Genomic DNA, 19,711 nt, shown 5'->3' on the forward strand with positions numbered 1-19,711 from the left:
GGCCCGTCAACCAGTCACCGTACTCTTATCTCCACAGTCTAGGGATATGGTATATTTTTAACACTGGGATGTATTCTATGACTAGGAAACATTGTGGAGGGGTGGAAAGAGTATAGACTTTAGAAGCAGGACAGCTACACGATCTTGCTCAATAATGATACATGTTTGTTGAATGTTTACTATGTGCCAGGCACTGTACTAAATGCTTTACAAAGATTATCTCATTTGATCCTTAAACCAGTCAGTCTTCTGAGGTAGTAACTATAGTTTCATTTGACATGTCAAAAAACTGAAACTTAGGTTAAAATAACTCAGCCCTGGCTGGTACGTAGCAAGCTGGGATCCTAACCCAGTCTCATACTTTCCAAGTCCTCACCCTTAACTGCAACTGGTCAGCATCCTAAGGTACTTGACCACGCAACCTGTTCCCTAATCTTTAAAATCAGGCCATTCTAGAAAGTTGAGGATTTGGATATGATTTGTAAGTGCCTGGCACACAGTCGGAACTTAATAAATGATACCGTTCTCATTTGTATAGAAGCTCAGGTGTCATTTTTATTCTATAGTTTTTTGTTTTTTTGTTTTTTTGGTTTTTTTTGAGACGGAGCCTCGCTCTGTCGCCCAGGCTGGAGTGCAGTGGCCGGATCTCAGCTCACTGCAAGCTCCGCCTCCCAGGTTCACGCCATTCTCCTGCCTCAGCCTCCCGAGTAGCTGGGACTACAGGCGCCCGCCACCTCGCCCGGCTAGTTTTTTGTATTTTTTAGTAGAGATGGGGTTTCACCGTGTTAGCCAGGATGGTCTCCATCTCCTGACCTCGTGATCCACCCGTCTCGGCCTCCCAAAGTGCTGGGATTACAGGCTTGAGCCACCGCGCCCGGCCTATTCTATAGTTTTAAAATGAAATAATCTTGGATAGTCACTTACAACTTTGACGACTTTAACCACCTGATGAAACCTGCCAGTTTTCTGTAGCCTCAGGTCTCCATAAAGTTCTTCTTAAATTGGCTCCTCTCATTTCACCACCAGCTTTTGGGGCCCAAGGTCCTAAGATTGTGCTCTTGAAGCCAAGTTCTCACATTAATCCATATGACCCCTGTTTACTACGTGCAGATCTATCAGGCTAGGTGCTACAGAGATGAGGAAGACAGTCCGGGCCTCCCGGGGGCTTAGAGTTTGGGGGTGAAAGTGGGGGTGGCAGATGTTGACAAAATCTCCCATGCAGTGTGATCAGGATGGAATCCCTTTCACTGAGAGGCATTGGCACGGAGCTGCTATCACCAAGGTTGATGGCCTCGGATTCCCCTCTGCACCCACCAGTGGGACAGCTGGGGTTGCAGGATTGAGAGGAACCCTGCTGGCTGCTCTGCATCCCAAGGCTCTGAGACTGAGGGAGTCACGTGGGAGATGTTAGGCCCAAACCAGCCCGCCCTAAGTAGCAAGAATCTAGAACCTGAAGGAAGCTGGTGCAGTGTCCATTAAATCTGTTTCCACAAAGCTACTCCCCATCCGTCTGCAGCTCAGTTTCTGTGAGACCTTGCCCGAGGTCTTTTAGAGGCTGAAAACGGTTGGCTGCCGTCGGATTCCCTGAGAAGCAGCAGTTAGGAAGCATGGTTCCTCCAGCACTTAGATGGTTTTCTGAAAGTGCTCAACTATTTCTTCATAATCATGTTCATCATCATCTGCAAAAGAGTCCGAGTCAATGAGGATCTTTAGCATTAGGCAAGTTCCTTCCCTTCTGTAGGGCAGTTTCCTCAGCTGTTCAGGGTAAGAGTTGGCCTGAATGCTCTGCGGTCTTTGCTAGCCTAGAAACCACAATTTGTTCTGTCTCAACACTTTGCAACCCTTTCATTTTCTTGTATGCCGCAGGGAGGGTAGTCTGTTGGGGACTGAACTCATTTTCCTTGCCAAAGCCCTAGAGCCCATGGGAAAGATAGTAGGAACCTTTCTACCCGAGCCCACCCCATAGAGGCCTGTCCATCAAACTGGGACCACAGAAGGGTCTGTCCCCAGGCAGGGCCATCAGAGGTAAAGGAAGCAGCAAGGTAGGGAGGGGAGACACAAGGACAAGGGTGAGCAGCGCCCACAGGGACTCACCTGGATCCTGCCTTTGGGGCTTAGCGGGCCTGTGGCCCTTCCTGTGGGCAGGAATCTTCCTGTACGTACTGGAGCCATCCTTGGTGAACTTTGGCAAGGTCTTCGCCTTGGGTTTGGGCAGCAGAGCGTGTTGCTGCAATCCTAAGACTTGAGAAGACTTTGGGGGAAAAAGCAGAAATCAGCAGGGTCTCAAGAAATGGGGAAGCAGAGTCTACGAAAAACAGTCATTTACGTTAAAAGTGTCACTTCCTCTGCTTCTCTCTCTACTTCCTTTTCAGGCTATGACTTCTCGAGACCCCTGGTGTTTTTGCTACACGCATGTGAAATATTCTCTGGCAAGGGAGAAAGGGATCAGGGTAGAAAATGAGGATAGGGTTGGGGGCTGGAGACAGGGTGTTCCTGGGATTCCCCACTTAGGAATTCGGTCAATGTCCTTTAATTCTCTTGCTGAAGGGGAAAAAAGCAAAGTGGGGATACCTTAAGAAAGCAGCCGCAAAGCCTCATGACGGCGCCTGAGCTGAGGAGGCCCAGAAGGAAGACTACTGCCACTGCGCTCCCCCATGTGCCAGATGCTACGTGACGTCTGCCCTTTCATCCTCAAGTCACCCTCTGGTTTCAATTCCCAGTTTATGTAGGAGAGAAAGTGTGCCTTGTCAAAGGTCACACGGGGATCCACAGCAGGGCCAAGGTTTGGACCCAGGGCCACGCCTGTGACCTGTAAAGGCAGCGGTCTTGGCGCCACACCATGCTTTACAGAGCGTGTGGCACAGCTCCCTGATCAGCACCAAGATTTCGACACACAAAGGGGAAAAGTTGTTCCAGGGTGACAGCAGTGACCGGGCCCAGAGTCCCTCCATCGGGAGCCAAGAAGCGGGCTGAGGTCTGTGGGTTTTGGAAAGTACACTTTTCAGCACTGGCACAAGGCCTGTGTTTCAGATGTCTCAGTCCAGCCATTGTCAGAAAATGACTTCCCATGCTCACCCCACAGATAAAAGCCTCTTCTGGAGCTGAGACCACTCAGGAGTCATCTTGTAACTTCCACTGCCACCTGCTGCCTACCACACATGACTAAATACAGTCACCCAAGATCCCAAAACAAGAGCTGGTGATAGTAAAGGATGTTTGATCTGTCTCATCCCCTCCCGTTCTCAGCAGACCACAGTAGTTAGAAGCTCAGGCTGTGTGGTCAGACCTAACTGCAAGCCCTGGCCCTGCCACTTGCTGGCTGTGTGATTTCAGGTAAACTACTTTACCTCTCTGTGCCTCTCACCTTCTCAACTGTGAAGCAAGACACCGGTGTGTAACTCAGAAGCACTGTGAGAATTGGTTGGGACAAAGCGTATCAGGGGCCTGCCACAGAGTAAGCAAGTCACAGAAAGCAGCTAGCACAACAGCAGCTGCAGAGGATATCTATCACCGGTCTACTGGTGAGAAAAAGGACGCTCGGAGGAGTACCCAGCACAGGCACAGAGTAAGGGAACCGGAATATAAACTTGGTCTTTCTGGCCCCATGCCTGGCTCTTTCCCGCTCATCTGTGATTCTCTTTGGCCCATTTAGCAGGTACTCTCTGGCCTTGGAGCAGGGAAGGTCCCTGCCCCCACAGAACTCTTTCCAGTCAGAGACTCAGGTAGGACTCAGTAAAAGTGTGTTCTGAGCTATGCAGAGCGTGCAGTGGGAGTACAGAAGAGGAGGCAGGACCACCGCTGCTGAGTGGGAAATCGAGTCCTGCCTTGCCTGTGAGCCTAGAGGGGGAAGAACACTGTTGGCAGAAGGCCCGGGTGTGGGGCTGGGAAGCAGCAGTCCCAGTGCCATCGGGGAGCTGCGGGCACGTCTCTCGCTGGAGCGTGGACAGCAGAGTGAGTGGAGGAAGATGGGTCAGGGGCGGTGCGACAAGTCAGCTTATAAAGGACCCTGGATGCCATGTTAAGGGGTTTGCATCATCCCACGATGATAGGCAGCCACAGAAGGTTCCAGAAGATGGAGCTGTGGCCCATCAGTGACTAAGAAAGGAGTTAGAAGGCCTTTCTGACAGCTTTCAGAGGCTGCTGAAGCAGTTTAGGAGAAAAATGATGAGGCTCGAACTAGGAAGTGAAGGCAGCAGTAGTGGAGAGAGGAAAGCACCATGAACTTGGAGTTGGACTGTCCATGGCCAAGTTCAGTCCTCCCACTTATTAACAGGGACCCTGGTCGAGTCTCAGGGTCTCCGAGTCCTCGTTTTCTCAATCGTAAGATACTGATAATCACGCCAACCTCGGGATTAATTGTGAGGTGGAATGAGAATAATGGGTGCAAAGTGTGCAAGTTTATAAACTACAAGTTTACACATTTGCAAGAGAAACATGACAGATGTGACAAAGAAGCAGTGATCCCAATAGGTGACCCCTCCCTGCCCTCTGGGATTATACTGGTACCTTGACGCCTCCCTCCTGGGTGCTGTGTCTCCTCTGCTTGCTGAGGCCCTGACTTTTAGGGGGCCTGGGTGGGGGGGCTTGGATCTCACAGGCTGGTAACTTCCGAAGACGATAATAGAAGGTGTCTGTCAGCTCCTCCACTGTGGCCATGGGGAGAGACCCCTCTGGCCAGTCTGGCTGCCCCTTGGCCTCCATGACAGTCAGGTCCAGCCACCGGGGAGGGATCTCAAAGCACATCCCAGGCTCAGAGTCCAGGCTCACCACCAAGAATGGCTCTGTGATCTTCTCCTCCAGCCGCAGGCCCAGGAAGGAGGTCAGAGGGTCAGTGGGATGGCTGCTGTCCTTGGCTACCACCTTGACCTCACAAGGCAGCGAGAACTGCGCAGTCAGATCCGCCAGGCTGTAGCGCCGACTGTCACTCATCTCCTCCACGAAGCTGCCAGGGAAGTGGAGGGGCAGCAGGACCCGCTCTGGGCTCTCTGCCTCCTCTTCACACTCTTCCTCCTCATCCTCCCCAGCCTGGTCACTCAGCCGCTGGCAAACCAAGACGTCCAGGTCATTGCCCTGGGCCCCATGGGCCTGGCCAGGCCCCAGCACCTCCAGCCGGTCACCCACAGCCAGGGACGTGAACTCGGGATTCTCCTCCCTCTCACCCTCACAGTCCTTAGTGGCCACCACCCGGAGTGGCTGGCCTGGCTGGAAAGCACCTAGGAGGTCATAGGCCGTGGGGAACTCCCTTGGCCGCCGCCGCAGCTTGCCCTGGTAGGCCCCTGACACCAGGAAGTGCCTGGGCACCTTGCGGCCCTTGCTTGAGGCCAGGACCCGCCAGGGTGGTGAGGCTAGGCCATAGATGCAAAGCCTCTGGCCTTTCTGCAAGGAGCCCAGCCACGGGCTGAGGAAGATGGGACGGTGCTCAGGAACCTCCAGGATCTCCGTGGACAGGGGGAAAGGGCCTTGCCGGGCCAGGACCTCGCTCAGCAGCAGTGGTTTGATGAAGTGGACATGCTGGGAGGAGGCGGTGACGTCCTCCACGTCGACCTCCAGGGTGGAAGGGATCTTGACAATGGTCCTGCGCACTGTGGAGAGGGGCAGCTCAGTGGCACTGCATGCCACCCCAGGAGTGGCCCCCACCCCAGGCATAGGGCATCGGCTGGGCCGGCTGGCCTCCTTCCCACTGCCGCCTTTTCTTTCTTTTTATTCATTTATTTATTTTATTTATTTGTGGTTTTTTTTGAGATGCAGTTTCGCTCGATCTGGAGTTTCACTCTTGTCGCATGGGCTGGAGCACGATGACACGATCTCGGCTCACTGCAACCTCCGCCTCCCAGATGCAAGCAATTCTCCCACCTCAGCCTCCCGAGTAGCTGGGAACACAGACGCCCGCCACCTCGCCCGGCTAGTTTTTTGTATTTTTTAGTAGAGACGGGGTTTCACCGTGTTAGCCAGGATGGTCTCGATCTCCTGACCTCGTGATCCGCCCGTCTCGGCCTCCCAAAGTGCTGGGATTACAGGCTTGAGCCACCGCGCCCGGCTGGCCCATCCTTTTTTAAAAAATTTTTATTTTTATTTTTTCTTCCTCCAAGTATTAAGAAAAAATAAAAACAAATTTTAAAATTATTATTTTTAGGCTGTGCTCGGTAGCTCACGCCTGTAATCCTGGCACTTTGGGAGGCCGAGGTGGGCGGATCACCTGAGGTCAGGAGTTCCAGACCAGCCTGGCCAATATGGCGAAACCCTGTCTCTACTAAAAATACAAAAAAATTATCTTGGCATGGTGGCAGGCGCCTATAATCCCAGCTAGTAGGGAGGCTGAGGCAGGAGAATCGCCTGAACCCAGGAGATGGAGGTTGCAGTGAGCTGAGATCAACCATTGTACTCCAGCCTGGGTGACAGCAAGATTCTGCTTCAGAAAAAAATGAAAGAGATGAGGTCTCGCCCTGTTGCCCAGGCTGGAGTGCAGCAGTGTGATCATAGCTCACCACAACCTTTAACTCTTGGGCTCAAGTGATCCTCTTGCCTCAGCCTCCCGAGTAGCTACTACTACAAGCACTATGCCTAGCTAATTTTTTAAAAAATTCTTTGTAGGCCGGGCGCGGTGGCTCACGCCTGTAATCCCAGCACTTTGGGAGGCCGAGGCGGGCGGATCACAAGGTCAGGAGATCGAGACCACGGTGAAACCCCGTCTCTACTAAAAATACAAAAAAAAAAAAAAATTAGCCGGGCGCGGTTGTGGGCGCCTGTAGTCCCAGCTACTCGGGAGGCTGAGGCAGGAGAATGGCGTGAACCCAGGAGGCGGAGCTTGCAGTGAGCCGAGATCACGCCACTGTACTCCAGCCTGGGCGACAGAGCCAGACTCCGTCTCAAAAAAAAAATTCTTTGTAGAGATGGGGATCTTGCTATGTTGCCTAGTCTGGTCTGGAACACCTGAGATCAAGCGATCCTCCAAAGTGCTGGTATTACATGCGTGAGCCACTGCGCCTGGCCCAGCAGAGATAATTTGAGCATCAATAAGAATAACTGGCCAGGCACAGTGGCACACACCTGTAATCCCAGCACTTTGGGAGGCCGAGGCGGGTGGATCACCTGAGGTCAGGAGTTCGAGACCAGCTAACATGGTGACACTCCGTTTCTACTAAAAATACAAAAAATTAGCTGGGTGTGGTGGTGCATGCCTGTAATCCCAGCTACTCGGGAGGCTGAGTCAGGAGAATCACTTGAACCGGGGAGGCAGAGGTTGCGGTGAGCCGAGATCGCACCATTGCACTCCAGCTTGGGCAACAAGAACGAAACTCCATCTCAAAAAAAAAGAATAACTTCAGTGTAATACAGAGGAAGCAACCTGAAGTTCCAGCTGATCCTCAGGGATGGGGTGGGGGTGCCTTCCATCAGAGCAGCTCCCGGGGGCACCCCTCTTTCTCTCCCCCAGCAGCCCCCATCCACCTGCCCAGGCAACTCACTGTGCATGATGGCTTGGATCTCATACTGGGGCCGCAGGATCAGGGAATGCCAGGGCAGGGTGGGGCAGGTGAGGACGAGGTCCTTCAAGGCTGGATCCTGTAGGACCTGGAGCAGAGTTCGAGGGGCACTGGGCTCCCATTTCCGGAAGGGCCCCTTCTGGGATAGGGGCAGGTGCAGGATGACCTGTTGACCCTCCAAGCCCACGACACAGCGGGCACAGCGGATCCCGAGGTGCATCACCACAGCCTCAAGCATGAGGAGCTGGTCCTCAGTCACCACCCTGCCCTCTGTGACAATCCTGTGGGTCGACATGAAGCAAGTGGGCAGCTGCTTGGAGCTCTGAGTTGTGGCAGAGACCAGCTCCTCCAGGGTTTCGTAGCTCTGTGGGGTGTTGAGGGGAGTGAAGTAGCCTGTGGGGGACAGCAGAGAGCAGGTGGGTCATTGTGGGGTGTCAGAGTGGGGCAGGCCCTTGCCAAGTCCGGACCCCAGTCTGGCCCTGCAGATGACCCAGCCAGAATCCCCCGGGAACAGGTGTCAATGAGGGATTTACATCTGGACATCTGGGCTGCAGGGCTGAGGGACACAGGGCAGAAAGTGGCGGTGCATGAAGGGACAGGGAGAGACAGGAAGTAGGGACCGAGAGAGACTTGTCACCAGAGACACAGAGAATGGAAGAGGGACACATTCCCTGACAGACACACTAGACTTCCACACTCTCCTAGCTCGTGACCCCACCTGCCTCTAACTGCCATCTTAGCCTTTCCTCCAGAGGCCTCCCCATAGCTCCGATCTCACGCATCCAAAACCTACCATCCCTCTCTCCCAAACTAACATCCCAGGAGGTGCTGGCCAGAGCCACCTCAGACCACCCACTGTACCCCCTGCATCCTGGCTGCCACTACTGACTGCCCAACTGCCCCTCACTCCCTTCCTCCAGCCCCCACCCATTCCACCACCAGCTGGCCTAAACACCTCGCTTCCGGACATGATACCTCTTTGGGGAAGCAGGTTTTTCCTGCCCCAAACCTACAACCTGAAGCTAATCGAGGAAACACCGCACAAGCCAGGACTGAGAGATATTCTACACAAGTACTGGTCTAGATGCTTCAAAATGTCAACGTCAAGACAAAGGCAGAGGAACTGCTCCAGTCTGAAGGAGAATGAAGAAACAGGACAATTGAATATGATGTGTGATCTAGGACTAGACTCTGGATTGAGGGGAAAAACTGCTATAAAGCATATTATGAGGATAGTTGCTGGAATTCAAATATAGACTGTGGATTAGGCAGTAGTACTGTACCAAAATTAAATTTCCTGAATTTGATCATTGAACCATGTGAATGAATGTCCTTGTTTTGGGGAGATACTATAATACTTAGGGGTAATATATAGATATAAAAGGGATCATGTCTGCAATTTGCTCTTAAATGATTCAGAAAAAACATATCCATATATACACATATAGTAATATGTTCATATGTGTGTGTGTATGTGTGGAGAGAGGGAAACACATGTAACAAATGTTTAACACTTGATGGAGAAAAAAGGAAACCTGAGGCTGTTTTTGGCCAGGTACACTGGCTCACACCTATGATCCCAACACGTTGGGAGGCTGAGGCAGGAGAACTGCTTGAACCCAGGAGTTCCAGACCAGCTTGGGCAATATAATGAGACCTCATCTCTACAAAAAATTTAAAAATTGGCCAGGCACGTTGGCTCACACCAGTAATCCCAGCACTTGGGAGGCTGAGGCGGGCAGATTGCTTGAGCTCAGGAGTTGGAGACCACCCTAGGGAATATGGTGAAACTGTCTCTACCAAAAATATGAAAAAAAATGCCGGGCGCCCTGGCTCACACCTGTAATCCCAGCACCATTTTTTTTTTTTTTTTTTTTTTTTTGAGACAGCGTCTCACTCCGTTGCCCAGGCTGGAGTGCAGTGGCGTGATCTCGGCTCACTGCAAGTTCCGCCTCCCGGGTTCACGCCATTCTCCTGCCTCAGCCTCCCAAGCAGCTGGGACCACAGGCGCCCGCCACCACGCCCGGCCAATTTTTTGTATTTTTAGTAGAGACATCTCGATCTCCTGACCTCGTGATCCGCCCGTCTTGGCCTCCCAAAGTGCTGGGATTACAGGCATGAGCCACCGCACCCGGCCTGTAATCCCAGCACTTTAGGAGGCCAAGGCGGGCGGATCACAAGGTCAGGAATTGAGACCAGCCTGGCCAATATGGTGAAACCCTGTCTCTAAAAATACAAAACAATGAGCTGGGTGTGGTGGCGCATGCCTGTAATCCCAGCTACTCGGGAGGCTGAGGCAGGAGAATTGCTTGAACTTGGAAGGTGGAGGTTGCAGTGAGCCGAGATCATGCCACGGCACTCCAGCCTGGGTGACACAGCGAGACTCCATCTCAAAAAAAAAACACAAACAACAACAACAACAACAAAATGAGCTGGGCACAGCAGCACAGACCTGTAGTCCCAGCTACTTGGGAGGCTGAGGCAGGAGGATTGCTTGAGCCCAGGAGATGGAGGTTGCAGTGAGCTTAGATCATGCCACTGCACTCCAGCCTGGGCAACAGAGCAAGTCTCAAAAAAATAAAAATGCAAACAAAAAATTGGCTGAGCGTGGTGGCCCAGGCCTATAATCCCAGCTACTCAGGAAGCTGAAGTGGGAGGATCGCTTGAGCCAGGGAGGCAGAGGTTGCAGTGAGCCGTGATTGCACCACTGCACTCCAGCCTAGGTGACAGAACAAGACTCTGTCTCAAAAAAAAAAATTAATGAATCTGGATAAAGGATGTACAGGAGTTCTAGCAAATTCTAGGTCTGTAAGTTTAAAATTATTTCAAAAGAAAAAGAAAAAAAAAACTCAAAATATAAAATACATTGCTTCCATATTAAAAACATCATTGGGGCCGGACATGGTGACTCACACCTGTAATCCCAACACTTTGGGAGGTCGAGGCAGGAGGATCGCATGAACCTAAGAGTTTGAGACCAGGCTGGAGAACATAGCAAGACCCTGTCTCTACTAAAAACAAGAAACAAAAAAACCTCATTGGCTCTTCAGTGCCTTCAAAATAAAGAACAGTGTCAGCACACCACATAGCCCCCAGGTGGTGTGGCTCCTGCGGCTCCCCACACAACGTGCCCCTAACCCAGAAGCCACACTCTCCCGTGTCGGGCAGGCAGTCACATAACAGCCAGTCCTCAGAGTGTGCCTGCTTTGTACCAGGTGCCCCCCCCCACTTTTTTTTTTTTTTTTTTTTGAGACGGAGTCTCGCCTTATTGCCCAGGCTGCAACCTCCACCTCCCAGGTTCAAGTGATTCTCGTGCCTCAGCCTCCTGAGTAGCTGGGATTATAGGTGCCCCCCACCATACCTAGTTAATTTTTGTATTTTTAGCAGAGACAGAGTTTCACCATGTTGGCCGGGCTGGTCTTGAACTCCTGACCTCAGGTGATCCACCTGCCTCAGCCTCCCAAACAGCTGGGATTACAGGCATGAGCCACCAGTCACCGTACCCAGCCTGTCCCAGGCCCCTTTCTAAGTGCTGCATACATATCAGCTCATTTCATCCTCATATCAAGCCTAATCACCCTCATTACAGAAGAGGAAACTGAGGCCCAGAGAGGTCCCAGGAACTTGCCTAGCTTGCCCAAGGCCACTGGGATTCAATTCCAGGCTGCTGGCTTCAGGGTCCATGCCATGGCCCACCACACTACTTGCCTCTTAAAATAATTGAGCTCTGGCCAGGCGCAGTGGCTCACGCCTGTAATCCCAGCACTTTGGGAGGCTGAGACGGGCAGATCACAAGGTCAGGAGATCGAGACAGTCCTGGTTAACATGGTGAAACCCTGTCTCTACTAAAAATACAAAAAAAAAAAAATTAGCTGGGTATCGTGGCAGGCGCCTGTAGTCCCAGCTACTCAGGAGACTGATCCAGGAGAATGACGTGAACCCAGAAGGCGGAGCTTGCAGTGAGCCCAGATCACGCCACTGCATTCCAGCTTGGGTGACAGAGCGAGACTCCATCTCCAAAAAATAAAAATAAATAATAATAATTGAGCTCCTTGGGGTCTCCTGAGCACCAAATGTGCACGTGCTACTCCCTGTGGCTGGGATCTTTCTTCTGGTTCATATGCCACCTCCTCCAGGAAGCCCTCACAGACCCTGAGGCAGGTTACTCTTGCTCAGATCCCTCTCTAAAGCTTATGCCTCCTTTTACTGTTGCCCTCCTCTCACTGTCATCCCGGAAGCTCTCCACTGGAGAGGGTGGCACCTGGTTCATCCTGAGTCCCACACCCACAGCCCCCACACAAAGCTTGGCACACATGGGTGTCTGCAAATGTTTGGGGAGTGAATGTGTGAGTGAACACAGAGACAGGCACCTGGACAGGGCTTGGAACACAGGCAGGTGTGACCAGAGACCGAGAGGGAGAGGGCGCAACCTCTCTGAGTCCAGGGCATTGTAGACCCTCTGAGGGCATCCCCACCCTTGAGGCTGGGTTGTGGTGGATATGAGGGCCTTGGGAGCAAACCCAGAGGGGAAGGAGCGACTGCTGGACGTGGCAAGCCCACGAGCAGCTGGCAGATGTGCCAGGAGGGTGCCGGGGCACGTGGGGAGGCAGAGGTGCCCACCTTACCCTGGAAGTTGCAGGGGAGCTCCATGGTCTGGCTGGTCCTCGGGTTCTCACAGACCACCTTCTGGAGGCGAACCTGGGTGACCTTGATCAGGTCCCCTGTGGAGAGGCAGCACTCATTCCCAGAGATCTCATAGATGGAGCCTGTGGAGACAGGGACTCCGTTTCCCCGCTGGACAAGGGCCAAGCGCTGGGCAGCCTGTGACCCGGGGCCCAAGAAGCTGTGCTCTGCCATGCCTTTGCACATGGTGCCTGCTGCCTGGCATGCCCTGCTCTGTCGTTCCTGCCTCATTCCCACAGGTTCACTCATCCTCAGCTGTTCTTGCCCCTCCTAGCATCGGTACGCCCCACTGTGGCACACTTCTCTGGCCTTTTTCACCCCTGTGCCTCCTTCACTGAGTTCCCAGGCAGGGCTGATCTGTCTCAACATCACTGCAGCCAGCACAGGGCTTGGCCTCTGAGTATGTGTTAAGTCCACAAATCGATAAACAACTCAGTGAATCACCCTCTCTGAGCCTGAGGGAGTTGGGATTCCCTTAGTGTACAGCTAAAAAATCAGGCTCAGAGAGGGGTCAGTGGCTCCCTGGAGATTACCGGGGCCCAGAGCCGGCACCCAGCCCTCCAAGCACCCTGGAAAATAGAGGGACACTGACAGAGTGAGGCTAGTGGGCAAAGCTCTGCTTTCCTGGTTTAAAGTGTGTAAGTGGTGTCGAGAACACAGAAGGTGCTCAATAAAGCTCTCTCCTGCGTACACGGGGTGCAGTCTCTCCGTCCAGCTAATGGAGGACAACAGACTACGTGGCAGGACCTTGAGGCCACCTGACCCCAGCCCCACCCACAGGGCAGCCCCAACATCAGTCCTGAGAAACTGATGAAAACCTCCCCATGTACCCCCAGGAAAACACCCCCTGGTCATAAATCACAGTGCGTTTACAATGTCAGGGCGTGGGCCTTCCAGACTGCTGAGAACAGCAACTGTGGTGCTACAGATACCCAGCACCACGCCAAGGGCTACTGATGCGTCACTGTATTTAAGACCCATGACCGCTCTTGCGGAGACAGGCAGTTTCAATTTCCTACATGATGAAACGGCTGGCTGGGCGTGGTGGCTCACGCCTGTAATCCCAACACTTTGGGAGGCCAAGGCGGGTGAATCACCTGAGGTCAGGAGTTCGAGACCAGCCTTGCCAACATGGTGAAACCCCGTCTCTACTAAAAATACAAAAATTAGCCCGGCGTGGTGGCGGGCGCCTGTAATCCCAGCTACTCGGGAGGCTGAGGCAGGAGAATTGCTTAAACCCAGGAGGCAGAGGTTGCAGTGAGCTGAAATCAGGCTACTGCACTCCAGCCTGGGTGACAGAGGGAGACACCATCTCAAAAAAGAAAAAGAAAAAGAAACAGCCTCGCAGGGGTTGAGTAGGTTGTACATGATGATCAGGTAATAGGAGGCAGAACTAGAAGTTATGGCTGGGTGCGGTGGCTCATGCTTGTAATCCCAACACTTTGGGAGGCTAAAGTGGGAGGACTGCTTGAGGACAGGAGTTCAAGACCAGCCTGGGCAACACAGGCCTCGTCCTTTTTTTTGAGACAGAGTCTCACTGTCGCCCAGACTGGAGTGCAGTGGTGCAATCACAGTTGATTGCAGCCTCAACCTCCCAGGCTCAAGCAATCTTCCCACCTCAGCCTCCCGAGTAGCTGAGACTACAGGCATGTGCCATCACACCTGACTAATTTTTTTATTTTGTGTACAGACACAGTCTCACTATGTTACCCAGGTTGGTCTTGAACCTCTGAGCTCAAGTGATCCTCCTGCCTCAGCCTTCCAAAGTCCTGGGATTACAGGCATGAGCCACCACACCCTGCAATTTTTTATTTTAAAATTTTTTGTAGACGTGGGGTCTCACCATGTTGCCAGGACTGATCTCCAACTCCTAGGCTCAAGCAATCCTCCCACCTCGGCCTCCCAAAGTGTTGAGATTACAAGTATGAGCTATCACATACAACCTATGTTCTATTAAACAAAAAACAGGGCCTGATGTGGTGGCTCATGCCCATAATCCCAACAGTTTGGGAGGCTGAGGCAGGCAGGTCACTTGAGTCCAGGGGTTTGAGACCAACCTGGGCAACATGACAAAACCCTATCTTTACAAAAAATACAAAAATTAGCTGGACGTGGTGGTGCATGCCTGTGGTCCCAGCCTCTCAGGAAGCTGAGGTGGGAGGATCACTTGAGCCCAGGAGGTCGAGGCTGCAGTGAGCTGTATCGTGCCACTGCACTCCAGCCTGGGCAACAGAGCCAGACTCTGTCTCAGAAAATTAAAAAAAACCTAGGTTGAACCCAGGGTGTTTGCCTCCAGAGCCAGTGCTCCTAACCACGCAGCCAACCACATCCGAGTGCCCTGCCAGACACCTGCCCCTGTTGGCAAGGCCATCTGTCCTCTACACTCACCCACCCCACCCACACACCCACACCCTATCATGGCCTTCTCTAGTCATTATCACTCTGACTTCCACCACTTCCACCACCCCGTATCAGGCAGGATGAGGAAACAGGTGTTGTAACACCAGCAGGCAAGGGGTGCTGGGAGGACGGAGACACTTGGTCCTGGGCTGGGGGAAGAGCATACAGATCCCAGGTGCCTGCCTGCAGAAAGCCCCTGGAGGTAGAGTCAGAATTTGAACCCAGATCTGCCAGATTCCCAAGAGGACCTGGAGAGATCCACTGCGAGGTGGTGGCCCCGGGCAGGACCCTCCATGTGGGACTTCCTTGGTCTAGGACCCCACTTGGGACCGAAAACACTGCTGGAAGCTGGTGAGACACAGCGTTTTCCTGCAGCCAGGAAACAGGATGAGGCCTCAAGCCTCAGTTTGCTCTCTAAGGAAGGAACCCGCACCCCCACACAGCATCTCTCACCTCCACCTCTATCTCCCCTGCTCGGTGGCCCACGGGTCCTCCCTCCCCACAGAACAGCCCTGACCACCCATCCACTGTGCTGTCCTCCCCTGCCTTCCACTGTCTATTAGTGCCTCACCTCTTGCTCCTTCAGGCAATGACTAGTGACTGTGCGCCTCCTGCGTGCCCATCCCTGTGAACCAGGGCGCTGTGGGCAGGCAGCAGATGTACCGGGGCGTGCAAGGAGCATAGAGCCGGGAAGGCTTCAGGGAGGAAGGGCCATTTAAGCTGAGAACTGAAGAGTTGATCAAATCAAGTACTGCCCATGGTCAAACAGAGGGCCAAGGTGGACGCAGGGACTGAAGGAAGGCAGTGTAGAGGAGGGCCAGGGGGAGGAGTGGGAGGCCACAGACGGGAAGACTGACCCTGCACTTCAGAATCAAGACGCAGCCACGACCACCAGCGCCCTAATGTGTCTCAGCGGTCGGACCTCCGTCCCATGCGCACCGCGAGGCCACCTCGGAGTGGCCCGGCTGCATCCACCTCCCGCGCCTGAACCCACTAACTTTTCACCACCCTGCGGGGCAGGTCAGCGGTCCCCATTCCACGAAAGCAAAAGCCGAGGTCCAGAGAGGTTGAGGGTGGCCCCAAATCACACAGCTTGGCCAGTGGCAGCGTCGGGATTTGAACCCGGCGGCAGTTTTCCCAGATTGCTAACGCCTTCTCGGGGTCTCTGCCCCCGCCCCACACCGAGGGAGTGTTCGGAGGGGTTCCAGCCCCCGCTCACCCTCGAAGTAGACCCCCGAGCAGACCCGCAGCACGCGCGGGAGGGTCTCGGGGTCCAGGGCGCGCACGAAGTCCTGAAGCGGAACCGGCTCCATGGTCACCACGGCTCTCTGGGCGCAGACTGAGGGGCCGGCGAGCGATCCCCGGGAGCCCTGCAGCCCCGCCCCACCGACACCCCGCCCCGCAAGCCGAAGCCCCGCCCCGCCAGCCCGCGGGAGCCCTGCAGCGCGACCCCGCAGAAGCCCCGCCCCGCCGAAGCCCCGCCCCTGCCCCTGCAGTACCCTATGGGGGAGGGGCGATGATGAAGATGAAGTCCCAGACGCCCCCTCAGCAGTGCTCCCGGTTAGAAAAATGGGACACGGCCCGACTTGTTCTGCGTCTCATAGGAGGGACATGCCCCTGCCCTTTGGGTTTGAGGAGGGAAATGTAGTGTCAGAGCTCCGGAATGTCCCTCCAGGACACTCCATGGTCCTCTATCGGAAACCTCCTGGTGAAGCGGAACTCAATACCTCTCCAGAACTCCCAAACTCTTTCGATAATTATTGCCCACGTTGGCCTCAAACTCGTGGACTCAAGTGATCCTCCCACTTCGGCCTCCCAAAGTGCTGGGATCACAGGTGTGAGCCACCGCGCCAGGCCTCGCCAATTCTAGTTAAAAATTCTTCCTAAGGCTAAAGAGAAATCTGCTTAGGGGCCGGACCAACCACTTATCCTGACCCCACAGGCTCGGGATAAGCCTTTTCCATTTCCCTGTCCCTCAGGAGTCAGACCAACATAGGTTCAAATCCCAGGTCTCCTCTTGCTCGTTATATGACGTTAGGTAAATCACTTTGATTGTCTGAACCTCAGTTTCCTACTCTCTAAAACAGAGAGAAGAGGGCCAGGTGCGGTGGCTCACACCTATAATCCCAATACTTTGGGAGGCCAAGGCGGGTGGATCACCTGAGGTCAGGAGTTTGAGATCAGCCTGGCTAACACGGTGAAATCCCGTTTCTACTAAAAATACAAAAAACAGGCCTAGGCTCAAGCCTGTAATCCCAGCACTTTGGGAGGCCGAGACGGGCGGATCACGAGGTCAGGAGATCGAGACCATCCTGGCTAACACATTGAAACCCCGTCTCTACTAAAAAATACAAAAAACTAGCCGGGCGAGGTGGCAGGCGCCTGTAGTCCCAGCTTCTCGGGAGGCTGAGGCAGGAGAATGGCGCAAACCCGGGAGGCGGAGCTTGCAGTGAGCTGAGATCCGGCCACTGCACTCCAGCCTGGGCGACAGAGCGAGACTCCGTCTCAAAAAAAACAACAACAACAACAATACAAAAAACTAGCCAGGCGTAATGGCACACACCTCTAATCCCAGCTACTCGGGAGGCTGAGGCAGGAGAATCGTTTGAACCTGTGAGGCAGAGGTTGCAGTGAGCCAAGATTGTACCATTGCACCCTAGCTTGGGCAACAAGAGCTAAACTCCGTCTCAAAAAAACAAAAACAAAAACAAAAAAACAGGGAGAAAAGGCTGGGTGTGGTGGTTCACGCCTGTAATCCCAGCACTTTGGGAGACCGAGGCAGGAGGATCACTTGAGACCAGGAGTCGCAGACCACCCTGGGCAACCTAGCAAGACCCTGTCTCTTAAAAAATGAAATAAAATAAGGCCAGGCACGGTGGCTCACGCCTATAATCCCAACACTTTGGGAGGGTGAGGCGGGCAGATCTCCTGAGGTCAGGAGTTCAAGACCAGCCTGGCCAATATGGCAAAACCCTGTCTCTACTAAAAATACAAAAAGTTACTGGGCACGATGGCTCATACCAGTAATCTCAGCACTTTGGGAGGCCGAGGCAGGCAGATCACCTGAGGTCGGGAGTTCTAGACCAGCCTCACCAACAGGGAGAAACCCTGTCTCTACTAAAAATACAAAAGTAGCCAGGCGTGGTGGCACATGCCTGTAATCCCATCTACTCGGGAGGCTGAGGCAGGAGAATCACTTGAACCCGAGATGGGGAGTTTGTGATGAGCCGAGATCGCACCATTGCATTCCAGCCTGGGCAACAAGAGCAAAACTCCGTCTGAAAAACAACAACAACAACAACAACAACAACAAAAACTAGCCGGGCATGGTGGTCCATGCCTGTAATGCCAGCCACTTGGGAGGTTGAGGCAGGAGACTCGCTTGAACCTGAGGGGCAGAGGTTGCAGTGAGCTGAAATCACACCACTTTACTCCAGCCTGGGCAACAGAGCAAGACTCCATCTCAAAATAAATAAATAAATAAATAAATAAAATATCTAGGCATGGTGGCATGCATCTGCAATCTCAGCTACTCAGGAGGCTGAGGCAGGAGGGGCTGCAGTAAGCTATGATCATGCCACTGTACTCCAGCCCCAGCCTAGGCAACAGAGTGAGACCCTGTCTCTAAAAAAATAAAAAATAATAAAATGGGAGAAAGAATTATATCTCAGCAGATTGTGAGGATTGAATAAGATGATATAGGTATTGTGCAAAATGCTTTAGTTTTTTTGTCACTATAAAAGTAACAGAAGACTTTTAATCAGAGATAATAACAAAAGTTTAAAATAAAATGAATACGTTCTAACTAAAGAACATTTCATAAATTAAAAGCGGGCAGTCTTTACCCACCACCCAAAATACTTACCACTAACATTTTGTTGTGTTTCTTTCTAGTTTTTTTTTTTGGGGGGGGAGACAGGTGGGCGGTCTCATTCTGCCACCCAGGCTGGTGTGCAGTGGTGCGCACGCAGCTCACTGTAGCCCCCAACCTCCTGGCTCAGGCTTCACAAAAGTGAAGGGTCTTGCCTAAGGTCATGCCAAGTGGAGACACTGGGATTTTAACCCGGCTCTGCTAGGCTCCTCCTGCAGGCCAGAGAAAATGTCAGTTCTTCATTTCTTTCCCGGGTGTTTAAGCAAATTGTGGCAGTTTGATGGATTTCGGCTCAGCCCAGTTATGTCTAGAATTTCAGTAGTGGATGGGTTTTGGAGATAGAGCTGGGCTCAAACCCTGGCTCCACTACTTCTTAGCTGTGTGACCTTGGGCAAGTTCCATACCCTCTCTGAGCCGCCGTCTCCTCTCCCTCTGTACAACGAAGGCTGGCAGGAGCCAGGTGTTGGGAAAAATGTTAGTGTAACCCAGGCACATGGGAACATGCCCAGTGCCCCGTATCTACGATCATTACATGATATCGTTCTTTCCCAAGACCTCCTGTGCCTCTGACACTAGCTCTCATTGTCTTTATTTCTCCAAACACTCTGCTTTCTATTTGAAGAAATAAGACAATGGGAACCCGACTTCCTTGCGGCTGCCCATGTAATGGAGGAACTAAAATCTGAACTGAGCCTGCAGGTGGTCACGGCCCAAGCCCTTTTCACTTCCCCAGGTTGGGAGCACCAGCCTGGGGATCTCTCCTTGGCTCCTCAAGAGCTGAATGGTGCGGAGAAAGCAGCTCAGGTTCCCACAGCAGGGCAGGGGCAGAAAGGAAGTCCCCCCATCCACCCACCGCTGTGAGGAGGATGCCTCCAGCCACCGGGAAGAGAAGTTCCTCGTTTCAGCAACCCATCTCTGTCAGCTTTTGGAGTCTGAAGGTGGATGGCTCAGGACCTCCTATGGATAGTGCAGGAGGCAGCTGGCCACAGCAGCAGGGTGACAGGAAGGGGTCAGACCCGGGCCTGCTGCGTGGCACCACACACTCCGGTACCTGGCGTGTCACGTGACTTGGTGTTTTTCAGCAACTTGCAAGGCAGGAGGTGGGGTCCTCCCTCTCCTCCCGTGTTTCCTCCCCCTGTAGAGGAAGGTAAGGGCCTAACACTGACACAGCACCGGTCGGCGGTTGTTACAGTGTCCTGCCATCCACTTCAACTCCCACTGGCGTGGCCCGCTCGCCCAAAGCAGTGGGAAACATCCCAGCAGCTAGCAGGGTCGA

At 53.2% G+C, this 19,711-nt stretch overlaps 1 protein-coding gene across 4 annotated transcripts; it reads right to left on the reverse strand.

Moving 5' to 3' along the window:
* Window positions 1–529: 529 nt before the first annotated feature.
* Window positions 530–19,496, reverse strand: THEMIS2 (thymocyte selection associated family member 2). 4 transcript variants are annotated; one of them, XM_015439889.4, is made up of 6 exons: window positions 19,289–19,496; window positions 12,107–12,247; window positions 7,464–7,874; window positions 4,507–5,582; window positions 2,095–2,251; window positions 530–1,679 (listed from the first exon to the last, which is right to left on the reverse strand). In XM_015439889.4, exons 2-6 carry the CDS (start codon window positions 12,129–12,131, stop codon window positions 1,624–1,626), a joined length of 1,725 nt encoding a protein of 574 aa, XP_015295375.3. In that variant the 5' UTR covers window positions 12,132–12,247; window positions 19,289–19,496; the 3' UTR covers window positions 530–1,623. The 4 variants fall into 4 exon arrangements, with proteins under 4 accessions (XP_015295375.3, XP_005544309.3, XP_045232709.2 ...); XM_005544252.5 differs by lacking the exon at window positions 19,289–19,496 and adding an exon at window positions 15,784–15,905; XM_045376774.3 differs by lacking the exons at window positions 12,107–12,247; window positions 19,289–19,496 and adding an exon at window positions 15,784–15,905.
* Between the last annotated feature and the right edge of the window lie 215 nt (window positions 19,497–19,711).

The sequence above is a fragment of the Macaca fascicularis genome, chromosome 1 (genome assembly GCF_037993035.2).
Source record: "Macaca fascicularis isolate 582-1 chromosome 1, T2T-MFA8v1.1".
NCBI classification, from domain to species: Eukaryota; Metazoa; Chordata; class Mammalia; order Primates; family Cercopithecidae; genus Macaca; species Macaca fascicularis.